Source organism: Microtus oregoni, unplaced genomic scaffold (assembly GCF_018167655.1).
Source record: "Microtus oregoni isolate MIOR12 unplaced genomic scaffold, Mior012 000008F_ref0000371, whole genome shotgun sequence".
NCBI classification, from domain to species: domain Eukaryota; kingdom Metazoa; phylum Chordata; class Mammalia; order Rodentia; family Cricetidae; genus Microtus; species Microtus oregoni.
Genome location: NW_024543067.1, coordinates 46,791,601 through 46,816,896, shown reverse-complemented (window position 1 = coordinate 46,816,896; position 25,296 = coordinate 46,791,601). Strand labels below are relative to the sequence as shown.

At 44.3% G+C, this 25,296-nt stretch overlaps 1 protein-coding gene across 2 annotated transcripts in view; it reads right to left on the bottom strand.

Annotated features, from left to right (window-relative positions):
* Snx19 (sorting nexin 19) overlaps nt 1-23,599 on the bottom strand; it is a 34,914-nt gene extending 11,315 nt beyond the window's left edge. Inside the window, exons 1-8 of one of the 2 annotated variants that reach the window (XM_041656984.1) lie at nt 21,422-23,599; nt 18,956-19,094; nt 17,980-18,080; nt 17,751-17,870; nt 15,437-15,567; nt 13,977-14,073; nt 13,307-13,487; nt 11,034-11,163 (exon numbers count right to left, since the gene is read on the bottom strand). In XM_041656984.1, the coding sequence (XP_041512918.1) occupies nt 11,034-11,163; nt 13,307-13,487; nt 13,977-14,073; nt 15,437-15,567; nt 17,751-17,870; nt 17,980-18,080; nt 18,956-19,094; nt 21,422-23,098 (2,576 nt within the window). In that variant the 5' untranslated portion in view covers nt 23,099-23,599. The remainder of the gene's footprint in view (nt 1-11,033; nt 11,164-13,306; nt 13,488-13,976; nt 14,074-15,436; nt 15,568-17,750; nt 17,871-17,979; nt 18,081-18,955; nt 19,095-21,421) is intronic. The other variant, XM_041656985.1, reaches the window with a different exon arrangement.
* Nucleotides 23,600-25,296: the final 1,697 nt, after the last annotated feature.

Sequence of the window (25,296 nt, the reverse complement as noted above, 5' to 3'; positions counted from 1 at the left end):
GTATATTGCCTCCATGTATGTCTGTACACCACATGTGTGCCTGGTACCTGCAGACGCCAGAAGAGGAGATCAGATCCTCTGGGACTGGAGTTATCATCATGTAGGTGCTTGGGATTGAACCTAGGACTTCAGAAGAGTAGCAAGTGTTCTTAACCTTGGAGCAACAGCCACGATTTTCTTTTTAATTAAGAATCTATAAATCATAGATTAAGTTAATATGCATTAAGAATTCAAGGATCTTAAGTAAGGAACTTCTAGAAACCGTCTGTTGAACTGTAGAGATGATCTTTCTCAGTCTGACACAAGTAAATGTTGAGAACCAATAAGAAGCCTTTAGAAGTGGCTTACGGAAACAAACAACTTAAGAACCAGAAAGGAACTTATCCTATCCACCTTCCTTTTGAGGCAGAGTCCTGTTCTGTAAGTTCAAGGCACATTGTTGTCTTGTCTGCTGAGTCTAGAAATAGGCTTTTATTTTACTTCTGCCATTCATTAGCAATGTGTCCTTAGGGAAGCTTAATCAAAAGCATAATTTTAGTATATTAGAAGTGCTTTTTAAACATTGTCTCCTTGTGAATTCTACTCCCTTGTTTTAGATTTATCTTCTGAGTTAACAGTATTAGGGCAAATCTATCTCTAAAGATGGTATATTACAGTTTTAATTCAGTAATTATTCCTCTCTTCTATAAGCTACATAGGCATGACTCTTCCAGCCTCAAAGCTGGGTACCCATCAGCCACCTAATGATATCTTGAATGATAGAGAGAAATGAACTACTTCTCATCTTGGCTCCATCCTCTAAATTTCTGCTGCTTCAAGATTCCTTTCTTAAATTAAGAGTACCCAGAACCAAATATGCCTGAGAGGTGACCTGACTTGCTGCATGTAGGGAACAGAACCCTACATTTGATCTTGATGCTGTCTGTCAGTTGACAGTTTACAACTATGCTGGCGTTTGGGCATACACAAGCACTAACTGACACTGCCTTTGCAGTTAACTAAACTTGTTAAGTCCACATATGTACATTAAAAAAATAACAGTTTGTCATTAAATCTGTAAATGTGCAATATAAACATGTAGGAGTCAGGTATGGTAACACATGTCTGCAATCCCAGAAAGGGAGGTAGAAGGAAGGGATTTGAAGGCCCAGGCCTATCTGTATGAGTAGAAAGACCCTGTTTCAAAGAAACTAAAAAGAAAATCTAAAATTTAGCTTATATGTATGCCATCCAAATTCTATTTTCTTGTCTTAGATAATAATGCCAACCTTTCAAATCTTTTTGAATATTCATTTTGTCATTCCTCTAAGGTTGGGTTATTTCCAAAATTACTGATGAAAAACACTGAAGAGGGGAAGGGAGGAGCAATTCTCCATCACTAGAAATGACTTCCCAGGACAAAAGCATCAGTTTACCCCACCCCACCCTGTGTGTGTGTGTGTGTGTGTGTGTGTGTGTAAAACCACTTGAACTAGCCACAAATTACTTAAAAGTGCTAATTGATCCTGGTCAAATATGTTCATCTTTATCTATAGACATATCACAGCAAATGCCTGTTGAAATGCAGACATATGTTACCATCACTATTTCCTTTCATTGTTCTGTCAAAGAAGTTACTATAACTAGGCAGGGCATGCGCCTACAGAATCCTTTCCACCAACCTTGGATTCACTGCTTCCTTTCCTGAGTGTTCAGAAAACATTTGAGTCCACAACCTGTATCTATATTTTTAAAGGAAAGACATTTGTCCATATGTAATCCATCCCCAAATGATCATTTCTTACTGACCTTGGATCTCTAGTGGTAAATATAAATTTACCCAGTTTCACAGACTGGACTCATCTATGTTAGGTACATGGTCTTAGAGTATGACCACAGTACAAAATTAGCTCTGTACAAAGCACATTCCCCAATATTTAAAGAAGAAAACAAGTGGTAAGCTTTTAATTATCCATGCTTCTGGTGGAGGACAATGACAGATTTAAAGTCCCGTGGACAAGGTATGGCAATGCAAACCTGAAATCGTATCACTTTGAGGCTGAGGCAAGAGGATCATGAGTGAGGCCAATGTGGGCTTCAAAGAAAGACTGTCCCAAAGCAAACAGATAAGCAGGCACTGGGCATGGTGGCATTCAGTTGCAATCCTAGAACTTGGGAAGGTGAGATAGAAAGAGTAAGAGCTGGAAGCCAGTCTGGGCTACATCGTGAACCCAAAGCCCAAAACAAAACAGAAACAAACCCCCAAGAGACTGTATACAATACAGAAATGCTTTGTATTTGCATTCCATATGTAGTTACATAAGTGTCTGCTCATAAACCTTAGCTTTACATTCCTAATAATGACCCTTTTGAAAGCTAGCAGTCAAATTAAAATATAGGCTGTACACCAGCTGCAAATGGGTGCTGCTGTCAGGAGTATATGGTAGTAAGTCAGCTGATGTAGAATGAGGAATTTATCATGAATAGTCCATGCAATGGGCAAGTCACACATACTTAAGCATCCCACTGGAAGGGACAGGAGGTGAAAGGCAAGGGCTAGTGGCCCAGCCATGGCTTCTTTCTGCACACTATAAATCTCAGAGAAGGGAGATAGCTGCCGGCCGACTGCCTACGCTTCTGTTGGTTTTCTTGGCAAGTGAGCCCTGAGGACAGAGGGGCTGAAAGTCAAACACAGAGGTCTAATGATGACTAAGTCAGCCCTGCGTTTTGGGAAGTGCCGTTCATGGATGGAACAATACCAAGCTTCTTCCAACCAATTTTTTGAAATAAGAAAGAAGAAAAGAATGTAGCAGGATGGGGGTAGGGTGGGGACACAAACAAAAATCAAAAGCTGGGATCCCTTTCTAACAAATATGGCATGGAAAGAAGACATTTATAGATCTTGAGTTTGGGGAGATATAAGATGGAGTGCAAAGGGTGATCTGCAGGCATTCTTCCAGATTCGGGCACTGTGAGACCTTTAAGACTTTAATTTGAAAGCTGATTACATATGTCTAGTGAGCATCTGAAGACAGTCAAGCCTGCCCGCCATTGTTAGGAAAGCACAGCGTAACTACAAACCTCTGGCTGGCTTCACTTCTTAGAAGTTAAATCAACTGTCTTTTTAAAATAGGAGAATTCTTATGCTCTCTTCTTCACAAGATCAACTGGAAAAAATGAAAAAAATGAATGTTTTTGAAGATGCTGTGTTTATGCATGTGGCAGAGAAAATGCCCCCTTTTGATCTTTGTAACAACCACTACCAGATCTAGAGATCAGGACAGCAGAAGACAGTGAGCTTTGTACTTCCTGCCTCAATTTCCCTCCTTCCCAGCAGGGTCAGGGAAAGAAAGACAGAAACAGTAAGCCACTAGACAGTCCGTAAGTCAGTAGGAGAGAGAGACTAACCAGACTGGAGAGAAGCCTGTGGAGTTAGGAACAACATGAAAATTACGTCAGAACCTTCCCAAAGCTCAACCTCTGTACCCTAAACAACGACACTTTCATTTTTGAGACTAGAAGATGTACACTGCCCTTTCCATCTCCCCAGCCCCATGTGAACTGCAGGCCTGGCTCATTCACAGTCTCTAGGTAGTGATCCCGAGCCTGCCTTTCTCAGTGGTGTGCAAAGCAGGGAGGTGGCTAAGAAGGCAAGGGTAATTAAAAGGGCGACCATTCAGAAGAAAATGGAGTCAGCTGAAGGGGAAAGGGCAGCGAGAGGGTGCGAAGTCCTTAGTACTGGAGCAGCGGGAAGAAAGGCAAGATACAAAGGAAGGAAGAAGCCATAATTTAGTGGTTGTCCTGACAACCAGGGTCCCTATTGCTCCTAGCAACTTTAACTCAATGGGAGTGCTCCCCTCTTGGCTGAGGGCATGATCACCACTGGAGGGAAGAAGAAAGGACACAGAGGGAGAAGAGTAAGTAATTATGAGCTCTTTATTAGAAGGGGAAGCTTTCACATGTCCCCGCTATTAGAAGCACCAGAGTTGCACAGCCAGGATTTGGAAGAGAACTACCTAGGATCCTATTTAAATAAGTAGACATGGCAGGGCTTCAAGTCAGGCAAAGGAAATGGCCACAGAAGGCTGGAAAAGACCAGCCTTGAGAACAAAGGATCAACAGGAGAAGGAGATGTCCCCGAGAAAGAAACAGTAGGAATACTGGCAGGGGAACAGGAGAGAAGAAAAAGAACTGGGTGGGGATTCACCTGGGGAGTTATTTAATAGCGCTGGCTTTTGCTTTCTTGTCTTTAAGATGATTTCCAAACCTTCTCAAGTCGAAGGCTATGCTGACACCAAGGAGAGACACTCAGGATACAAGGACAGCATGGTGACAGCTTCAGAGTCTCTGATAATCAGCTGTAGTTAGAAAACGTGGGAAGTAATGCATAAAATTCAAGAAGAGAAACCACAACAGAGAGAGAAAGGGGCTACCAGGGGCTAGTCTTGACATAGATTACACAGGAAGTCTCCCTCACAGACAGGCTTAATTCTCCTCCAGAACTGCAGTCCGCTGGAGTAAAGCGTAGTCCTTGAGTCCATATTTTCTCCTTTCCTGCTCCAAACAAGCTTTCTTCCTGTACAGGGCACCTGATGGCAACTCTCAGGACATAGTAAAGATCAGAATGCAGCTGGGGGTTTAGTTCAATAGCAGAGCATTTGCCTAACTCATGGGAGGCTTAATCCTCATGTGGGGGAATGTGCATTAACATTGACTGCTTCTCCAAGGTGAGCTAATAGTAGCGAGTCACAGGATCTCAAGGCCTGCCTGAAAGAAATGAGAAATGTCCACGATTGTATCATAGTTTCCTAAGACAGCAGCATTGGGCAGTGTGGCCCTGATGGTCTCTACTTCAGTCAGATGTATCATCATGGACATCTAAGGCTTTGGGATCCAAAAGGGCTTGAATGTAGGTGATCTCATAGAGGACTGGCAAAATTCTTCCAATTCAGATGTGTAACTGGCTCATTATTACCACATCTCTAGTTCATTCTGTTCTGAATGCATCAGTCCCAGCACAGAATTCATAAGGGACAGAACCCATTCAAAAGGGCATCTCTGACAGGCCTGAGCAGAGAAAAATAGCATGCTGAGGACCCATCAGAAAGGAGGGAGGAAAAGGAATGTGGAAGACGAAAGAAACTCAGCTTGTTTATGTCACTGGCACCACGGAGTGGCTTCTGAATTATGGGACAAGGCTTGGGCATTATCACTAGCTAAGGCAGGAGAACTACTGCTAAACAGTTCTTTCTCAAAGGCGAATGGATATTTTTTAACCTGCAGCGCCACCTGGTGCCTACAGGGAGAATTCTGCTACTCATTTTTCCAAGTTGCAGATGTGCACTCACCCGTTCAGAGAGCCAGGTTACAACCATTCAAAATATGAGATGCTTTCTATTTAAAAATGTGTCACCATTTGAAATACTACTTAGCTTAAATGATGCCTATCTTATAAGACCAGCTCCAAACACATACCTTCCTCTAGTAAGCCTTCCTAAAATTTATTCCACATTAGCTTTTCCCTAAATGACCCACTCAGAGAACAGTTTAGACAGAGGTGAAGTGACTTGTTTTCTAGGTCACACAGGTAGTGAGGCACACGGCAGGATTTAAATTTGGACCTGTCTGATTTCAATGTCCACATCCATTCTTTCTTTGTAGAGAGGGGGAACAGACAGCATCACAACAGGACATGCTTCCAGACAGGGTAAGCTCACTGGGTACTCCCAGTGGGGTCAACATGCTCAAGGGCACTGTGCCTTTTTGGAAAGTAAAATGGAGCCATTGCGGTAGATGGCCTGAAAGGAAAGCCTCTGTGTGCAGGCACAACCATGGCTCTGGGTATCGGAGCTGCCCAGTCCAGCTGGGGACTTCCTGAGAGGGAAGGCTGGGGAGATTCTGTTTCTCTGGGTGCCTCTTGTCCCCAGCACTGCTGAAGATGCTTGGCATTCTCACTAGTGACGAGCGAAGTACTGGAATAAGTAGAACTGTGTGTGACAGTGCACATCTTCCCATTTGACATAAATCCAGTCTCTGTCTTGTAGGTGTCAGTCAGATGAAGGTGAGGACACAACTGTGAACAGGACAGCCTTTGTCTTCAAGGATCTCACACATTCAAAGCTATTGTCAAAACCTCAGACTCCCAGCTTCCTACTTATGGTTGCACTTAAGCAACAGCTACCAATAATGTGGCTTGTTAATGAAAGTCTCTTCGAGTTTATGCCTCAATATTCTGCATTTCCCCTTCATTTTCTAATGATTAGTACTCTATTTCTATTGGGCTATATGACAATTTAAGAACATATAAAATACACAAAAGAACAAACACAATCCACAGGCAGAAGTTATTCGGTTACACATCTATCACAAAGTTAAAGACACATTAAGTAGAGATTTTCATAGGTAATAGGATAGGGCATGGTGTCTTTAACATAATGTGAATTTAGAGCAAGTTATATCTCCCCAAATGCAAGGCAGACAATGTATATGGTAGACAAAACTGCTGGGGTCCCTCCTGACCCAGTCCACAGAGGTCAAGGGCTTCCCTTTAACATCCCTCGTGGAGGAAGCATGACGTGAAACATCCTTCTTCTCAAGGAGACACTATACAATCTGAGCAAAGCTATCACTGCAAACACAAATAAACAACCCCTAATTTCGGCACCTTTAGAAACAGCCCAAGTCAATGATACTTGTAGGCTTGAAATAACCTAACACAAGAAAGTGAAGACTTACTTGCTGAAAAGGATTCCGGGCTCTTCCAAAAGCACATACTGTTTCTAAAGAAGCTGTCGCAGGAGGAAGTCAGGTGTGAGACAAAGACACTGAAGCTGTACTGGAAGGTGTGAAGTCACAGAGTAAAGGGACACAGCACATGTGTGGCTGACTCTGAATTGTTTGATATTCTTTCTCCAGTTGTGAACAGGGTGTAGAATAGAAACACTAGGAAGGGCTAATCTCTGGCCCAGCAGTGCTTCGAATTAAGTCAGAGCCTGCTGATAGAGGCAAGTGTATGTGGTACCATCAGATGCATCTGACCCAGAGACCAGTCTGGGGAAAAGCAAAGACTAGATGGGACTAAGAGTCTGGAACCTAGGTACTCTTTTGTGAGGAAGTTTGCACACAAAAGAGGCAGGCAGGGTGAGTAGAAGGAAGTGTGTATCTATTTCCTCACCTGCAAAATGTGAGCATGCATGCCTATCTTACAGAACTGCACATCAGTGTGTATGGTAAGTAGGCGCACCTGCTATAGTGAGTATGTAATAATGTCAGCTCCTTCCTGCTGTAATTGCTGTATCCTTTTGGGGTCTGGCCTTCAGTTTCTCTTAATAGCTACTGTCACAAAGGCCTCTTGGGTTGTAACATGCACACACTCACTGAGAAAGAAACCTTGAGTGGAGTTCTACCCCAGTAACACCTACAACTCTGAAGTGGCTAAAGAGAACAGTAGGAGGAGTGTTCATATCAGCCATTGCCAATTGCCCTTAGGAGCAAGGCTATCCCACTGGGTAGCCTACACTCTCTAGTAGTCCCATGCTCTGCCTCCACCTTCTGGACTTTCTTGGGATATAGAGTGCGCTGAACAACACCTTTCCTGAGAGGATCCATGGCCTAGCATAAGCTTTAGAATTGCATTGAATATTGAATTTACAGATTTACTGCTGTTGGATTTCTTCAACCCACATGTTTGTTTCTTCTTTTTGCTATACTTACTTACTTATGTATTCTTTACTCTCCTCTACTTCCTACCTGATTTTTTTTTCTACTGTGTCAGGTAATTCCATCTCCATATATCTCAGACACATAGACACACACTCATTTTCTCTCTTTCTCTCACACTTTCAGAAATCTAGACAAAGATGCCAGGAATGTGTCTGCTGGACTTTTGACATAGGGTCTGATGCCATCTTCGGGGCCATGGGGAGGGCAGAGTCATGGACATAACATTCACGTACTCTGATGCTGGCCTGGCTCCTATTTTTATCGTGGCATGGCTCTGGGCATCTAGGCAGGGACCTGGTCCAGCTTCTTCTCATTCCTTTACTCTCTACATCAGAGCTCCAAAATAATTTTACCCCTTACCTTGGCTGGGTCTTCCTGCCCCAAGCCTTCTACCATCAATGGGGCACAGTGCATCTCTCCTTCCCTCAAACCCAGACTAGCTCTGAGTGCTTTTCCAGTTTCCTAAATCCAGCTCTGATGCATACAGGGAACTGCTGTATTTCTTATGTTTTCAGACACGAGAAGTTTGCACAAGCTGGCTTCATGGTTCCTTGGCTTAGACTGCTATCCTCACTCCCCTTTCCTCCAAATAAGGAGCTCTCCTCGTTACATAATTGGATGTTCCCAGCACAGAAGCTGACATGAGGTCAGCCACGCATGCGTGCAAGACTTGCCTTTGACTTAACGATACCTTTTTTGGGCAACTAACTTCTCTTGAGCTTCCCTCCCCCACTCCCTCCACACCATCAACAATCAAGGGAGATTTATAAGCCTGGCACAGATTAGAACTCCTCCGAAGTTGGCTTAGAAGGAGGGGTCATGGGGTTGGATTTACTCTGTCTCCCCTGCTCCGCCTTTGCCTGTAGCCTTACAGAGAGTGCGCTTACAACTTGGCAGGAGTCCCTGGAGTCCAAGGCAGTTCTGTATATAGGTCTTTTAAGGGAGCAGGGAGAGTAAAGGAAGCTGGAAGCCGGAGAAGGAAGCATGAAGCACGTCTGCTTGGAGATAGTGAGCTGGAGGGTGGAATGTCAGGACGTCTTAAGGGGGCATGGCATCTACATCTAGGTGGCTGTCCTATCCTGGATACCCAGACTGCATAGTGGTCAGGACAAGTAAAGCTGCAACAGCAGCTAGCTGTGGCCAGGGACAACCACCAAGCTTCTTAAGGCACATACAGGACAGGAACTCAAGCGCCCTGAGGTTTCGGATGGAAATGTGGGAGTCAGTCATGAGGACCCTAGGACCTCATACATCATCCCTTGTAGTGGAGTCAGGGTGGGCATGGTGTGTGTGGGTGTGTGTGTGTGCTGCTGCTCCAGGAGGGATCCAATTCCCAGCTTCTTTGCTTACCACACAAACACGTTTTTAAAAATAAAGTCCCTGGTCTAGGGAAGAGATGGAGGCTCATGTCAGAGGTTCTCCTTGCTCCATGTAGACATGGACATCCAGTTTGGAGTCTATGAATACCTGATAATCTCTCCCAAGGGAATGATCCCCACTCTGAGCAGTGATTTTTGGGGTGATTCTTGACCCTTGAAACCATGGGGCAAAGGTCTTATCCTGAAAGTTAAGAAAATTACTATAGATTAAAAGTGTAAAAATGTGTTTTAGATTCTGCATGTTATTTATGAACTTTATGGTTTAATAACTCAAATTCCTTACAAGCCATAGATTTTTCATATTAGAGGTGGGAATTATAACACTTTTACAGAGCTCTTTAAAAGGATTAAACTATAAAATATCCTCAAAGTGACACATATAATGTCTGAGTGAATTAACCTCTCAATAGACATTTGCTGCATAGTAACTACACTTAAGCCAAGAAGATTATCCATTGTGATACTATGGATCCTGAAGTGAGCCCTGTTTTCTTCATGTCACCACACATCTGGAGACTTGTTGATGGAAGACTATGGGCCATAGGGCTCAGGTCCCTAAAGCTTTTGGGTGGAGGGAAATGTTCCATTCTTCAAAGGCCATAAGCCCTGCCCCCTTCCTCTTATTAAGAAAGTGTCTAGAACATTATAAAACTAGAATGGATTCTGAGAAACAAATCAAAAACACTACAAAAAGACGGGGAAATGATTTATAGGCAATGAGAGGTCCTTGTGGCCCTTGAACTACCAGTGAAGGAGCAATTTCTCAATCTTAGCACTAGAGGCATTTTGGGAAGAGTATGTCACTGCTGTGTGTGCTCTGGGTAGGGGAAGGAAGGAGTGCAGTGGGGGGTGCTCTGTGTAACATAGAAGGAAAGCAGCATCAATGTTCTTCACCCACCAGATGCCTGGCAGGAGGTGTTTCTACCCTCCACCCCTACTTGACAACCAAAAACTTCTCCAGTGTTGCTAAATGTCCCTGGGAGCAAAAGAACCCCATTGAGAATCACTGCTTTTGGGAAAATGGATAATCTATATAATATACTATCAGAAGAATCACTGTCAAAGAGGATGAGCAGAGGATTCCTCAGTTTCAGAGTCAGTGAGAGAGGATGCCATTACAAGCTCCACAGAACAAATGAAATCTGGTCTTCAGTATCTGAAAAACGTTTATTACGATGTCAAGCATGAGAGAATGGGGAAGGTCATAACAATGGATAAGAAATCAGCCACAGGAACCTCCACATTCATAAATTTTTCAAGCCACCTGTGAAGCTCATACAAAGCTAAGATACAAGTCTTGAGTTTCTCTCTCTGTTTTACCATCCTGTAAGCACTATGTCCTAGTAAGAGAAATGCTCACTGCACAAAGGTGAAAAACAGAACATATGCATAGCAACAAAGATTCATACCATACAACAGATTACAGACAAGCCAGAAACCATAAGCCACAGAGAGACAGAAGACACAGGAGAGAAGTGGAAAACTGAAGTCTGGGCTCACTCTTGGTCAAATGACTCCAAGGAGAAGTACTTTGATTACTTTTCTTAATGTGATACCAACACATGCTTGGTGACTGAGATAGTCGCTAATGTATTTAAATTGACTGCATTTTGGTGCCCTGTGTGAGAAATCTCTAATGTGTTGAACTCATGTGCTGAAGCAGGCAGACTGAGTTAAAGTACTCTAAGAACACAGGCAACGTCTCTAATTCAGTGTGCTAGATATGTGAGAAATCTTAGAGAATTGGATACATTCAAACTTTGGTCAAGGTGGTTACTAAAGGGCTTCTATAGGGGCTTCTTCCTCACACCCCTAGATTAAGGAATCTACCGTCTACTGAGTTCATGGGTTTCTTGGATGCGATATTACACCTTCCTAGTATAGAGACGAGTTTCATGTCCAATTTCTTAGCAAACTGAGGTTCTAATGTGACGGAGAGCTCAGCAATCTTACCTTTGAACTAGAGTTCCAAAAATAAGGCGGAAGAACTTCTGCATGCTTTCGGTACACAGCCATTTCCACTGCTCCATTAACAGCAGCAGGATCAGATCCAAGGCCGTGTCGGCTAACTCTGTCTCTGCTCCTGCGGGACAAAGGTATCACAAGTAACCCTTCCTCTTTCAGAGCTTTAGGTAGCAGCCAGGTCTTCTCCAGCTTCATGCCATCATCTTAGAGTTTTGAGATCCCTCTGCACAATATAAATCAAGAAACACTTGTATCTAGATCATCGAGCTATATGCTCTGTATGTTTTTCCAAATTTTTTATGTTCTGATGCTGTTTTCTCTCCACAGGTTTTTTTTAAATCTTATTAACAAGCTTTACACTTAATTATTTTGCTTATCTGGCATCGGTTTCCCCTTCCTCTGTCTTTCTTCAAGACACTGACTCCATTCTACTCCGAATAGGGGCTCACAACTGGTGACTAACTGGAATTGGCAAGGCCTTGTCCCTTCCACTCGCCCCCACAGCAAATGATGGAAAAGAGTGGGCAGATCAGGAAAAAGAGCTCTGCTTCATTCTCCTGCAGAAAACCCATCTCCATTACACAGAGCTGTGGGGTTGGGGTCCAGAAGGCTTTAGCGGATTCTGAGATAACATGTGGTTCTAGAAAGAGTACCACACCTCTGGTAAAATGCCATGACATTTACCAATTTTTTTCCTATTTGGAAGACGTGAGGGGCCACAGATGAGCTCATGTTTATGCTCTGCTGGAGTGACCTGAACATCTGTTTACTGGACAGGAGCATCTCTTCTCTAAATCTGTGCTGAGCTCCCACGTTATGCTGATGTCCACGATGATTAGGGGAATCCTGGTACTTCTGCTGTGAGTAATTTTATCACTATTATTTTCAATGCTCACTCTGCTGGTCTACGCTCACTGGAGATCTCTGGAACAGCCTGTGCCAGCTTTCCTCTTCCAAGGGTGTTTCAGAATACAAATCACTTTGGATTTGGGCAGATCTGTTAGAACTGAATCTCACCTTTTTTTAAACTTTGCCCAATACCTATTTTTGTTTTTCTGTGCTGTATTTCAAGGGGGTGTGGGAAATGATGAATTGTTTTCCATTCATTTGCTCAAAAGTGGGCTATTCCTCCCTCAGGAAACAGCCTCCTCACTGCCATCATCTCCTCAGCTTGAGCATTTGTCTGCAGCTGCCACCCTGTGGTTACATCTAGTCATAGCAGTGCAAACAAGGAGCCACAAGGGCCTCTTGAAGAACAAGATAAACTCTCTAACACATAAACACTAATAATCAAGACAATGAATGCCTCACAAACATGCCTGAAGGCCGATATGACTTAGGTAATTCCTCAGTCAATGGAGGTTTTCCTCTCAGATGACTCTCGCCTGTGTCTTGCTGACAATTACAGCTGCACACGACAGTAGTAAGACCCATCTGTAACATACTTAAATTGAGGACCACACAGTAGAAGCCAGGTAACTTGTTCTTGGGCACCTGGGAGTAAATATGAAATTAGTTCTTTCATCCCCTTCTGATCTCAAGATTTTGTGATCATTTAGTCTTTGAGGGGGTCTTTGTTTTAGTTAATTAATATAATTCTTCTTTTTAAGTTCTATGTCACAACATACTAAAAGCTAGGTTCTGATTCTTCCTCTGTAGGGAACGTTTGATCTTCTCCTGGGAAGAAAATGCTCTTCTCTCTTTTTCCCTGCAATGGCAGGAAGTAAAGTAGGACCAGATCTGAGAGAAGATGAATTCTATGTGGTGATCCTGTGGTCTACCCATGTGGAAACGCATGCTATTTGATATTTAGGCATTACTGATACATGTACAAAGGCAGAAGCTGACAGTCAGGTTGTGACAGTCCCTTGGTAGGGAGGGCACAGAGTAAGAAGACAACCTATAACGAAATATCCAGAATGATGTAAAGGAACCCAAAAAGGGACAGAGAGAAAGAAACATCAGGTAATTGGTACCACAGACACTGAGGGAGGGAGATGTCTAGAAGAAGACAGTAGCCCCTGTGTCAAAAACAACACACTGATACTATGCATATATTATGCATGCAGATTTTCCCTGCTGCTTGACTGGCTCTGAGGACCATTTCTATCTTACCCAGCTCTGGCCCTAGCACCTCTAATTCTGGAGGAGTTCAAAACATGGATCTCTTGGCCGAGCACAAGAGAAATGTCCACCTTCCCTAAGTCCCAGTGGACTTCTCCCTGGATCCTCTTTGAGAAAGCAAAGGTCTTGTCACTCACCTGGGTCACTGTTGGTGAGTTCTTGGGCTACTACAGCTGTATCCCGCAAACAGTTATCCACACATTCTTTAGGAACTTGTTGGGGATCTTTATCTGGGACATCTGCTGGCTGCATTTCCAGTAACTTTGTCTGCTTCTCAATGAAGGATTCCATCCCAGACATGGACAGGATCTCTGACTCCTGGAGAAACAGTCAGTGGCAAAGATCACCAAGAATGCAGGAGGTAGAATAAATGTAACATCTATGTTTCCTATCTTCCACCTACAAAAGTACAATGGGCACAGAGCCCACTAACCCTAAGCCACTTCAGGAAAGTTCTCACACCTTACCCAAGTTGCAAGTAAAACTAGCCTGCTCTGGGACAATCACTTTTGTACACTGGTGGGTCATCTGTTCTCATCGAGAAACTGGTTTCCCTTTTTCTTCTCATCCTATCATTATTATCACAAAGCCATTACCATACAAAGCCAACCTACCAACTCAGAACTGAGAATTCTAAAGTACTCAGAGGAAACACTGTTAGCATAAAATTTCCAGACACAGATATCAGCCAAGTCCTTGACCAGGGCACCTGATTCTTATCTGACCTCAGAGAAGCCTCCTACATAATATATCTGCAGAATCAAAACCTCAATTGTGATTCTAGCAGTTCTCTTTGTTTGCTCTTACCGCATTGCCCTCCTGCAGACAGTAGAGAACCCTGTCCTGCACCTCGGCTATACTCAGCGCAGGAGCGATTTTACTGGAGGAGAACCTCAGTCTGGACCTGACACAGAGACAAAGGTAGAATGAGATGCAAGTCAAGATCACAGTCCCTATAAAAGAGTCTGGTGAGTATCTACAATACTTTAGAGCAGAAGCATCCATTCTTACTCCAGGGGGACTTAGTGTGATCACAACTACCTGGAAGATGGGACCCCAAAATCCCTCAAACAACGTATACCTGGTAATTCTTCAAATAGTGCCATATTTATGCTATTTCTAGTGCATTTATGAAAGGATTTTTTTCAAGTAAAATAGTGCTTAGTCTGTCATGGCTACATTCCCAGAGCCGTGATGACAGGTTTGAATAAGAAATCTTTTGAACACATTAACAGACAAATATCATAGACTAAGGTTTTTTGTTACTGTTTTTGGTATCTTTTTGGGACAATCACTTGTTTCCCTTATACTCCAAATAAGACTGGACAATCAATTGCAAATGACAACCACAGCAGGCATCATAGTTGTTGTTTCCTATATGAGCGTAGCTGGAAGGCTAAGTTTTGAGACTACGGGGATGACTAGAGATTAAGAGCATCTATTGTTCTTTCAGCACCCATGTCAGGTAGCTCAGAGTTGACTATAACTCCAGTTCTAGGGGATCTGATATCCTTTTCTGTTCTCTGTGGGTACCAGCGTGCACGCACACACACACACAAACACATAAAAATAAATAAATCTTTTTATTTTAAAGCCTGCTATAAGGATAGTATTGCTGGCTCTTAATATGAACATAAAAATTAAGACAACCAGTCAGGTACATATTCATTTAAATTCTCTCTCTCTCTCTCTCTCTCTCTCTCTCTCTCTCTCTCATGAACTACATTCACACAATGCTTTCAGTAGAGTTAGGGTGCATGTGTTGTTTTTGCCCTTCCACATGCTGGCGTGGAGTGTTTCCAGGGACCAGCTGGGACATCAATGCGGCAAGAGCAGCAGCAGTCTACCAGCTACTAAAGTACACCCTGCAGGATTCCATTCTAGTCCTTTCCTGATTACTGCTAGAGTAAGTAGTCTCTGAGCCAAAATTTCCGGAAATGAAGGCAAACAAATCAATTGTAAGTCTTAATTTAATTCTTACTAGGAAAGAAATACCTCAATTTCTAGAAAAAGAAGAATATTAAGCCTTTAGTTTTCCCTTCTAGTCAACAACTCCCAGTGAGTGGGCCCAGGGTTCCCTGGGTAGGAGCCAACACTCAGCAGTACTGCCTACTCAGACTCCCTGGGTACAGTGCTGTGGAACCCAGCCTCTGGCCTGGCTAAGAAGCTGATGGGTACCATGCACCTCCTCTCTTCTAAGGTTTGAGAATGGAATGGGGCTTTGACACCTGAGGACAGGGGCCCTGGACCACTGAAGGGCTTCTCACTTGCTAGCCTTCTTGCCTTCTGTCTGGGGCTTGCTTTCATTCTCGGCTTCACTCAGCTCCTCTGTGGGGCTCTGGGGTTCAGAGCGAGGAAACGCTGTCTTCAAGGTGTCCACAATCGCACTCACCACCATCTGCAGGGTTGGAGGTACAGGGTCAGTATGACTATGCACATTCCTGATGGGCAGTGAAGGAGAACAGAGCCATTATCTCTCTGTGCTTTATACCAAAGGATGAAGGATGCAGACATCCACAGAGCCTTTGAGAAAACTGGACAACAGCCAGTGACAAGAAGTCTTTTTCTCCCTGTCTAGAACAATCTTTTCTTCAGAGTAAGACAAACAATACCACGGACAAGAAGCCAAAAGCAAAACAGGGAGAAATAAAAACTCAAGCAAGTTCTTCACACTAGAGAACACATTCAGTTAATATTTTTCTCTTTCTTTCTTTCTTTTTTTTTTTTTTTACATTAAAAGGTGACTCCTAGCTTCCAAACTGACAATACCATCACCAAAGTGTGACTCAGTAGAAATTACAAAGGCATGTAAGGGGAAAAATGAAGATGATAAGAAAAGAGAAAATCCAGTGTAGCAGCTTAAATAATATAAACATGTTGCAAGGATTCATAGAGTAATAAGTTGGGTTTATAGTCAAATCAAACAATTCTCTTCTTTAGGTACAGAAAGAATAAAAATCACACAGGCTGGTAGTTATCTGGAATTGATATAAAGAAAAAACCTATCTGTGAAAAGTAAGACTCATCTACAGTTTTTCAAAGTAAGCTGACATGCATATATTTGCTATTAAAGGAAATATACAAAGGAGAACCATCAAGGGAAAGGAAGTAAGCAACGGTAATGAATGCTCCACAGGAGCACAGCCTGTACAGCCAAGACACACCGGACAACCAGCAAGACCACAGGGAACACCAGGAAAAACAAACCAGGAAGGGAACAGAGGATGGAATGCATGAACATAAATCATACTGCTTATAAAACACGCCTTGCAGGCTGGGAAGATGGTTCACTGGGCAAAGTCCTTACTCATGAGAACCCAAGCTCAGACTCCTAAGTACCTATATAAAAACTGGGTGTCATGATGCATATCTGTAACTCCAGTGCTGCTGGTCTGGAGGCAGACCGCACAGGCTTGCTAGCCAGCCTAGCTAGAAGAGAAATTGAGGTTCAGTGAGAAACCTTGTCTCAAATATATATATGATGCAGGAAGACATTCCATGTCCTCCACACACATGCGTGGGTGAATACACTGGTGTGCATATGCATATACATGAAATTTATTTATTTATTTAATTTTCTTTCCTGTCTCAGGATTGTAATTGAGGGGAGGGCCTTTATCTGTGCCCTCCACTTTGGCCTTACTGGAAATTAGCACAGTGCCTTGCTCAAAATCGTCAGTCTGGCTGAACGTGATGGCATATGTCTGTAATCCAAGCATTTGGGAGGCTAAGGAGGAAGAGTTTGAGACCAATTGGACTATACTGGTAGTTCCAAGCCAGACTAGGGTACAGTGAGATCCTGTCTCAACAAGCCCAAAACAAAGAAACAGGCAATAACAAAGCAATTTCCCCATAAGGAAATAAGGAAAGAACCAATGAACACATCTGCTCAGAACTCCAGGGGTTTTACCTACTTGATCCCTTCTAATTTGGGAACATAATAAAGAATGTTCCCTAATATCTACCACATGAAAATCCAGCCAGAATCAGGAGGCATACCTCCTACAAAGAATTCAGTTCACTTATAAAATTGCTGATGATATCAACTGAGGCTCCAGTGTACTGTATTCCCCAAGTATGCTTTCCCCAAGTATGCTTCCCTTACCATCTACATAGGTGCTGAGACGCCCTCTTGAAGAATGTATGGTTCTCTGTACATTCTGTTCTCCAGCAGAGGATCACTACACCAATCCAAATCCAGATTAATGTCCTGGCTTAGAGCTCTCTGCTGAGTACCCAATAATGTGAATAACTTATCTCTCCAAAGAGAGCCTCCTGCCACCGTCAGAGGTTCACGTCTATCCTCACATGCTTCTATTAGAACAAGACTGCAATAACTCCTGGTGGTACATATACACATAGCGTGAGGGTACTGTCTTCTAACCACTGCTCACCGTGACTCAGCAAGTCGATGATCTAGCCCGTATTTAGCAACAGGTCTTGAAAATTTTAGTCCATGTTCTACTGACCCTCTATGCTTCCTCTACCTATGCCCTTATTTTCCCAGCATGGTCTCCAGTCTAATAAACACGTCATACTTGCAGACAGGAAGAATGCTGAGCACAGTAGCTCGGCTGTTACCTTGTCTATTCTAGAGACCATGAATGGCTTTTTGACAAAGGCGATCCGAGCATCTGTATTCAGTGCAAGGAACTCCTGCACCTCCTCGCTGTTGGCAATCTCAGGAATGGCACAGAGTTGCTGCAAAAGACAAATATTTCAGAAGAAACCCTAGGCCCCAGATCTCACCACTTTGGGTTGGATGTTTTAGGGTCAGAATGTGAGCCAAGCCAGAGGATCAGATGCCGACCTTCAGGAAGGACTCCAGGAGGCTCTTCCGGGCCTCTACTCTGTCACTATCCATGTTTCCAAATGGAAGATCTGGAAAGAGCTTTTTTGGACCCTTAATATCTTCAAAACAAACAACAAATTCATCTAGTTAGCATTCATGCAGAGGTATTCCATATAAAACAGACAGAATCACTGAATATATTTCACTAGGCTTTGTTTCTAGGTTTTTGTTAATTTAGGGACTTCCAACTGTTCCCATGGTTGTGATGCAACAGTCTACTCGCATTAGTGTGAAGAGAGCACATAATGCAGTGGTTATAAAGCAGGTCCAAAGGGCCCAAGTTTAAGTTCTGGCTCCAATTCCTGCTATAATAAGTCACATGATCTGCAACTGTTGCTTTTCTATATGAAGGAATGATAGAATCTACCTCATGGTTACAGAAGGACATGAGCTAACACATGTGAAGCATGTAGAAGAGAACCTGACACACTTCTAAAACCTGTCCTAGTGTTAGCTATGTTATATTCAACCTATCATTTACTTAGGTGATCATTAGCATCTAGAACAATAACAACGGAAACAAAGTAGCCAGTTCCTAGCTTATTTGTAATTAAATTTTATTATATTTTAAACACTTCTCTGTGCCTTAGATGTGTCTAACTGCACACAAACGGCTTATTGTTAAAGACAGGGATATCTGGGTTATTTAAGACGGGTAACCCACAGACCTGGAAAGTGGTTCTGTGAGCATGGGTAGGAATGTGTAAACTACGTGGGGACAGTAGAATAAAGCATGTAACCAAGGACAACCTCAGTAAGGATGCCATCACAGCTGTTCAGCTCTAAACCCCACAGCCTCTCAAGCAAACTCGGGGGCAAGACACTCTCAACGCTGTCTTCTCCTCCCCACAAACCCAGAGGCCATCAAGCATGCAGATCAGAGTGGCCAGATGTGATATGCAAGTTGGCATTTGGGGCTTAGGGAACTTCTGACTTTTGATAAACTTTCGTAGATCTGGTTTCTCCTCTAGGCGGGTCTGCAGATTCAAGAACTCCCGGTAGCGGCGGTTCACGGTGTGGTAGGCCAGCTGCTGTAGGCCGCTGCTGTTCTCACCATTAAGGGCTGTCTCATACTGTGGAAGGAAAAGAATTATCAATGAAATCAGGGGGCTTGGGAAATTATTCAATGGTCACAGTGGAGCATTAGTAAAGGGAGAAGGCTGCCCCTTTATGCTGCTGAGCCTTCTGCATCTGACCTCCACCCTCAGTTGTAACTAATGACCCAAACTCCAAGGTGGTCAAATGAGCTGTACTTTCTGGCACCCCTTGTTTGGTCAGAAATACTTTTCACTGTTCCTTCCATTACTTCTATCCAAAACTTTTCACCCCCAAAGTAGCTATGTAATGTTTTTAAATCCTAAAGACATTATAAAACAGAAGTCATAATACCTTCAAAAGGGACTACTACTAAATTACAGGAGTGACCTCATCAGGAGCAAATCACTTTGCCATCACACCCAGTCACTAACGCTTGTTTGGGGGAAGAATCAGCAAACCCAAACAGATAACCTTGAGACATGTCTTTGCCTGAAATGTTTTCTTTTTTGTTGCCTTGAGCAGATTAATCTTTCTAATTGTTATTCCTGGAGTTGAACTAAAACTCTTTGTCTTAGGTATATATTAGCTGTATCATTAGACATCCCATGATGACTGGAAATGTTCTGAGGGCAGTCTATTGCCTTCATGCGTCACATGGGAGACGACATAAACAGCACACGCCTAGGAAAGGAAGCACCTGAGCAGCATGGAAGCTACGACATAGGGGAAGATTCTGTGACAAAGGAGTTAAGATGCAGAGCTGCTGTGAGCCAGTGCTTGTTCCTAGCAGAAACTGATTACTCTCTGACTGAAATATTATAGGATGGCAAGTGATTTAAAATAACAAAACCAAAAACGATCTCCTTGTTGAAAGTTCTTGAGCTGGTGTTTAAACATTTGAGAGCTAGAGAGAACGAGAAATCCACTACAGCTGCGGTAAGCATGGAAGTCTTGGAAGTCAAGTACTGAGAAGAAAAAACAGGCAAAATTCAGGACAGAGCTTCCAAGCTTGGAGCATCTAGGAGCTAGGATGCTGTGAAATATTCTACCCTTGGGGACAACTTGAATTTCCTGGTAATAAGGAAAAACTGTTCTCTGCTATTAGTCCATGAATATGTCATAAGAAGATGAAATAGCCAGAATCTAGCATTGCTATGTGAGCACGGGGCATGCCAGAGTGACACCTAGAATTAGGGGAACAACACAGTAGGTAACTGGTTGACAGTCGCCAGTTACTCATGACCAGATGTCTGTGTTTCCAAATGATACCTGTTCTATAAAGACCATGTGACTGATGTCATTGCAATGAGTGCAAAGGTGCATCTAATTAGGGTCACCGTCTTAACTTTAAATGTCATGTGACTTTTAAAATGCCAGGTCATCCTGCAGCTCATTAAGCAGGTCCTGCCCACTTCATTGGCTTGGATTTCCCCAGGAGTGTGTATCTAGCCCTGTGTGGTGGTGGTGCTTGGACATACCAGTACAAGGCTGGTGAGCTCCACAGAAATTCCAGAAGGCAGGTAAAGTCAACCAGTGCCTCCTGCCAAGAAACTTTCTAAACTTCTTCTTCCTAATTTCTTTCTTACAAAATACTAGTATCTTTTGCATTTTTATTATAGAAAGGTAGAACAAATATTTACATCAGAAGGTGGCAGGTTCCTTATTCCTGAGGTATTTAAGCACAGACTTGGGAACAACTATGCAGAGAAGATACGAGGAAAGTTGACTAGAGTCACAGATGTCCCCTTAAGCCAGGCTGTGGACCAATGTGTTGACTGAAAAGTTTCATTTAAAAAAAAAAAAAACATGGGGGAATGGAGAAGAACCCTTGCTGCTCTTGCAGACAACCAGGGTTGTTTCCCAGCACTCACATGGCAACTTACATTTTGTTTGCAACTGCAATTTTAGGGGATCTAGACCCCTCTTCTCGCCTCCACAGGCATCAGGTACACAATGCATTTACATACACGCAGGCAAAATACACACATGAAATAAAAATAAGTAAATCTTTTTTAAAAAAATGTAGAATCTTGGGATTCATTCTTAGAAATTCTCATTCAGAATCTATCTGCCTATCAGAATCAATTTATTTAAAAAGGAGCCCAGGTGATTCTGAGGCGAAACCAGCTTGGAGAACCAACAAAAAAATCTGACCTGCAGTACTCTAACACTGAGCTTCTAGGATTGTTTGTACGGCTATGGAGTAAGAGCCTGCTCTGCCTTCCAACTTAGCCACGCGCCAGCCACACACGTGTTTAATTAAACACAGGCTACTCTTATCTGCCCTTGCAGCATTCTGTTTACCGACTCGCCTCTGTACAGTCGTTCCCAGAATGAATGACCACAGCTGGAGTTGTGTTACCTTCACAGTGTACAGCGTGTATGGGTGGAATCCAGTACCACTGTGCTCTCGGGCGGTGATGGTGCCAGTGATTCGAAGGTTCTGGATGACAACTGGGCCATCGGGACTGCTCAGGGGCTCAAAACTGAAGGTGGCTGAGCTGAGAGGACCAGGGGGAGAGGAGGAAAGTGGAACTGGTGGCAGGGTAGGATCAAGGGAGCTCACACCACTGGTGAGATCCTTTTCCAAGCATGAAGGTCTTGGGGGGCAGGGTTTTTCTGGCTCCTCTAACAAAGTCGTAAGAGAGGTGACATCTTCTTGCTCTACCTCCTTGTCTGCTGTGTCAATCTGGATCTCTGGGCAGTTCAGCATGGAGACCAGTAGGCCCGTGTCTGTTTCTGTTCCTGGAGCTTCCTCAGCTTCGGATCCTTCCATACCTTCAGTTCCCTCACCATCCTTAGGCTCCAGGGCCCGGGAATCCTCTAGTGCACACAGAGCATCCTGAATCCTGTCAGAGAGGAAGTTGCCTGGGGTCATTAGCATGATGGTTTCTTTGCCCAGTTCACACAGTGGTGACTCCAGCTCCGAGTCTTCGCATAAGAACAAGGGGCCTCGAATATCCGGCTGTAGAAAATGGGATGAGTTATTTCCTATTCTTCTTTCTTCAGGCATCCCAGACAAATCTCCCTCTGCAGCTTCATGACCTTCTTCGACCTCTGGGGAGGGGGCTGGCTCGCTGCAGGTTATGTGTACTGGAGAAGGTGCTTTTCCTGTGGGCAGACTCTCTACTTCAACAACCAGTGGCAGAGAGGTGGGCACTGACGGCTGCTCTAGGACACTGCCTGAGCCCAGGGGTTTGGTTCCTTGGGTTGCATCGTGTCTATACTTGGAAAAGATACTCACAAGTATAAGGTGGATCCAGTCAGGATCTGATAGCTTACTGATCAGTGGTAAGATCACATTGCAAGTGACGAGTTCGACTACTACGTGGCGTCCAGTCCTAGTCTCCAGGTGGGGCTTGGGCACTAACTCTTTAAGTAACAAATTCACAATGCCACGTGCATAGGTGACCTCAGTGGTAGGGCTGTGCAAGGCAGGATGGGGAGGAGTGGCCTGGCAGTAAGCATCCCACAGCTGGGAGGGCTGAACTGAACAGCTCTGCTCCCTGGCTGCGGCCTCCTTGGCCTGAATATAGCTCTGCAGGTGACAACCACAGAGAGTGAGAACCCTCTGTGTAAGAGCATGTCTGTCCGCTCTGCTCATCCGCCTTCGAAGCTCCTGAACCAACCCCTTCATGGCTGCCTCCATCTCCGCCTCGAATGCTGGCTCCTGGCTCACTGAACGATACCAGGATAACACAAAATCTCGGATTATCATCTGGATGGTGCAGTTAATCTCCTGTTCCAGCTGCCTTTCTGCCTCGGGGCATGGAGGACAGGCGGTGACCGTGATGAACCGCTCCAGGTGCAATTGACCTGAAGCCCCTGCAACGGCACTGGCGCCTAGCCAACCTCCCAGCACCACCAACGATGCGCACAGAAGGATCAGAAGCCACATGTTGACCAGAAGGTGGATGACAAGTAGCCAGCCCAGCAAGACCCCCACAACCATCAGCTTCCGACTACTCCATAGATTACCGAAGCCACAGCTGGACTCTGGGGTAGTGTCCTGGGTAGGGGACACTGTTTCTGCCTTCATGGCTCAAAGAACAGATGGTTTCCACAAATGACAGCCACCTATTTCACTTTGGTGACAGGAGTGAGAGCATGAATTGTCCCAGAAAAAGAACAAGTCCGGGTGCTATTGAGTGAACTCCGCACCCTCGGCACTACAGGCACTGCAAAGCGACGGAGACAGCCCTGCTTCTCCCGCTCGCTTCTGTCACCAGAGCCCACCGAGTAGTCTCTTCCCATCGAGGTGAGGAGAACTTGACCGCCTTCATCACGGCCCAGGCGGAGAGTCTCTTCGCAGCCCCGCGCGGCCCACGGACACTTACGAACGCCGAAGCGGCCGGCAGATCGGGTCACATGTCGCCGGGGGTCGCGTGCCCGGACTGAGCTCCTGTCCGGTGCGGACTCATTGGGGGTTCCTTCCGACTGCCGCGGTCAGCAGCCACAGCCAGCCCCGGCAGCCCGGGCAACTGCTTTCCGCAGCCCCAAAGCGGTCAAAGCCGCCAGCCGGCCGCCAGCCGGCGACAGCTTCCGGGTCGTGGCCTGCGGGAGCGGGGTACGCTGGGAGAGCGGCACGGTGGATGCGCGCTACCTGCGCCCCCTGCTGGTGAGGAGCCGTGGTGCCGGCTGGCGCGCACTGGAGTCCGCGGGCCTGAAACCCAGTCTTCAGAACTCGCCCAGGCTCTGAAAAGTGTTGTGTGTAAATATCCCTAGCCGCTGAGGTAAACTTTCACTAATCCAATTTGTTTTAATTCCCTGGGACGCATATTTTTAGTAGCTTCATGGATTTTTGACCTCCCTGTTTCCTCCAGAAATCATTACTTTCGCCCTCTCCTATACACACTGCCCTTAAGTCCTTAAGTCCTTAAGAGCCCCATTTGTTCTCCGGAGTTGTAAAAGATAAATATCGAGTCATATTTGTGATGTGGAGTAGGTTTCTAGTGAGCATTTCCTATGTTCAGTTACTGGATTGGAGAATGGGTTCTTATAAACCTTGCAGTTAATTGGGGGAAATGAGTTTGTTTGACATAAATGGATCTTCACTAAAGCCAGTCTGTATGGGACATAGTGAAATGCAAAATCCTGAGTGTGTTCAGGAGCAATTTCAGAGAATTGCAGTAGTTAAAGGGAACCTGTGGAGAAAATAGCCTTTGTACTGAATCTTGAAGGAGGAGAATTTTCTTTCTCTCCCTTCCGCGAGGCAGAGATAGAGATGTAGCTTTTAGGTTATCCTCTAACGCACTTGGTTTGGGATATGCCTATGATTTTGTTCAGCTTTGAATTCATCTGTCTGTTGTCTACTCAAAAAGAGTGCCCTACAAAGAGAGTCAGTATCTGAAGGCGGTGGGACCGACCGTGTGTAGAAGTGTTTATATCTGTTTTGTATGGAGTCTGTATAGGTCTCCAACTTGGTCCTTAGGAACCGTGTCTGCAATGTGATTCTCCTGTCTTTTGGGGACAGATGAATGTCATTTGCACAGTTCTTTGTCATTCTGTCCTCTGTCAGGAGCCATTTACTTCCAAGAAGCTTGAAGGAATCTTCAGGCAAATTCTAACCAAAATACCCTATACTACTAGAGGCATATTATAGCTACCTTTGCCTTTTTCATCTTCCCCTCTGGTGTTGAGGCAATGATTTCACTTGAATGCAAAAGAAACCATCATTTGCAATTGGATATAGTTGATGGCGTATCACTTCTAAGGCCAACAATATAATTTAGGACCAACGTGTCCACTAAACAGGCGAGGCAATCTGTGAAATCAAAAACCACTGGTCCCTGTTTCTCTGGTGAATGTCACTTCACTGCCACCATCCTCCCAATGGAAGAGGACATGAGAATGGCATATAACTCCTTATGCCCTCCCAAACCATTCTTTTGTTCTTGGGAAAAGCTGCTTGACAGTAATGTTCTGAAGAAATAAATATCCCTGTTGCCTCGTTGAGAAGTACAGCAGAAAGTTAAATGATGGAGGAACCGAAGATGCCACTTAAGACTTAACTGTGAAGCTCGGAGAATGAGTTCCTATTATCACAATATGGGGAGTGCAGGGCAGTAAGGAACTGACCTTGTAAGTGGGCGTTATGCCACCTGACCAGATGGTCTGGAGTACTGAGGGAGCCAAGAGTGTCTTCCTGATTCTGAAGCAGATTTGATGGACATGCCAAAGCACTTGTCATTTGGATGGCTGTGAGCTTCTGCCCGGGGATTTGGGACAGATCTTAGT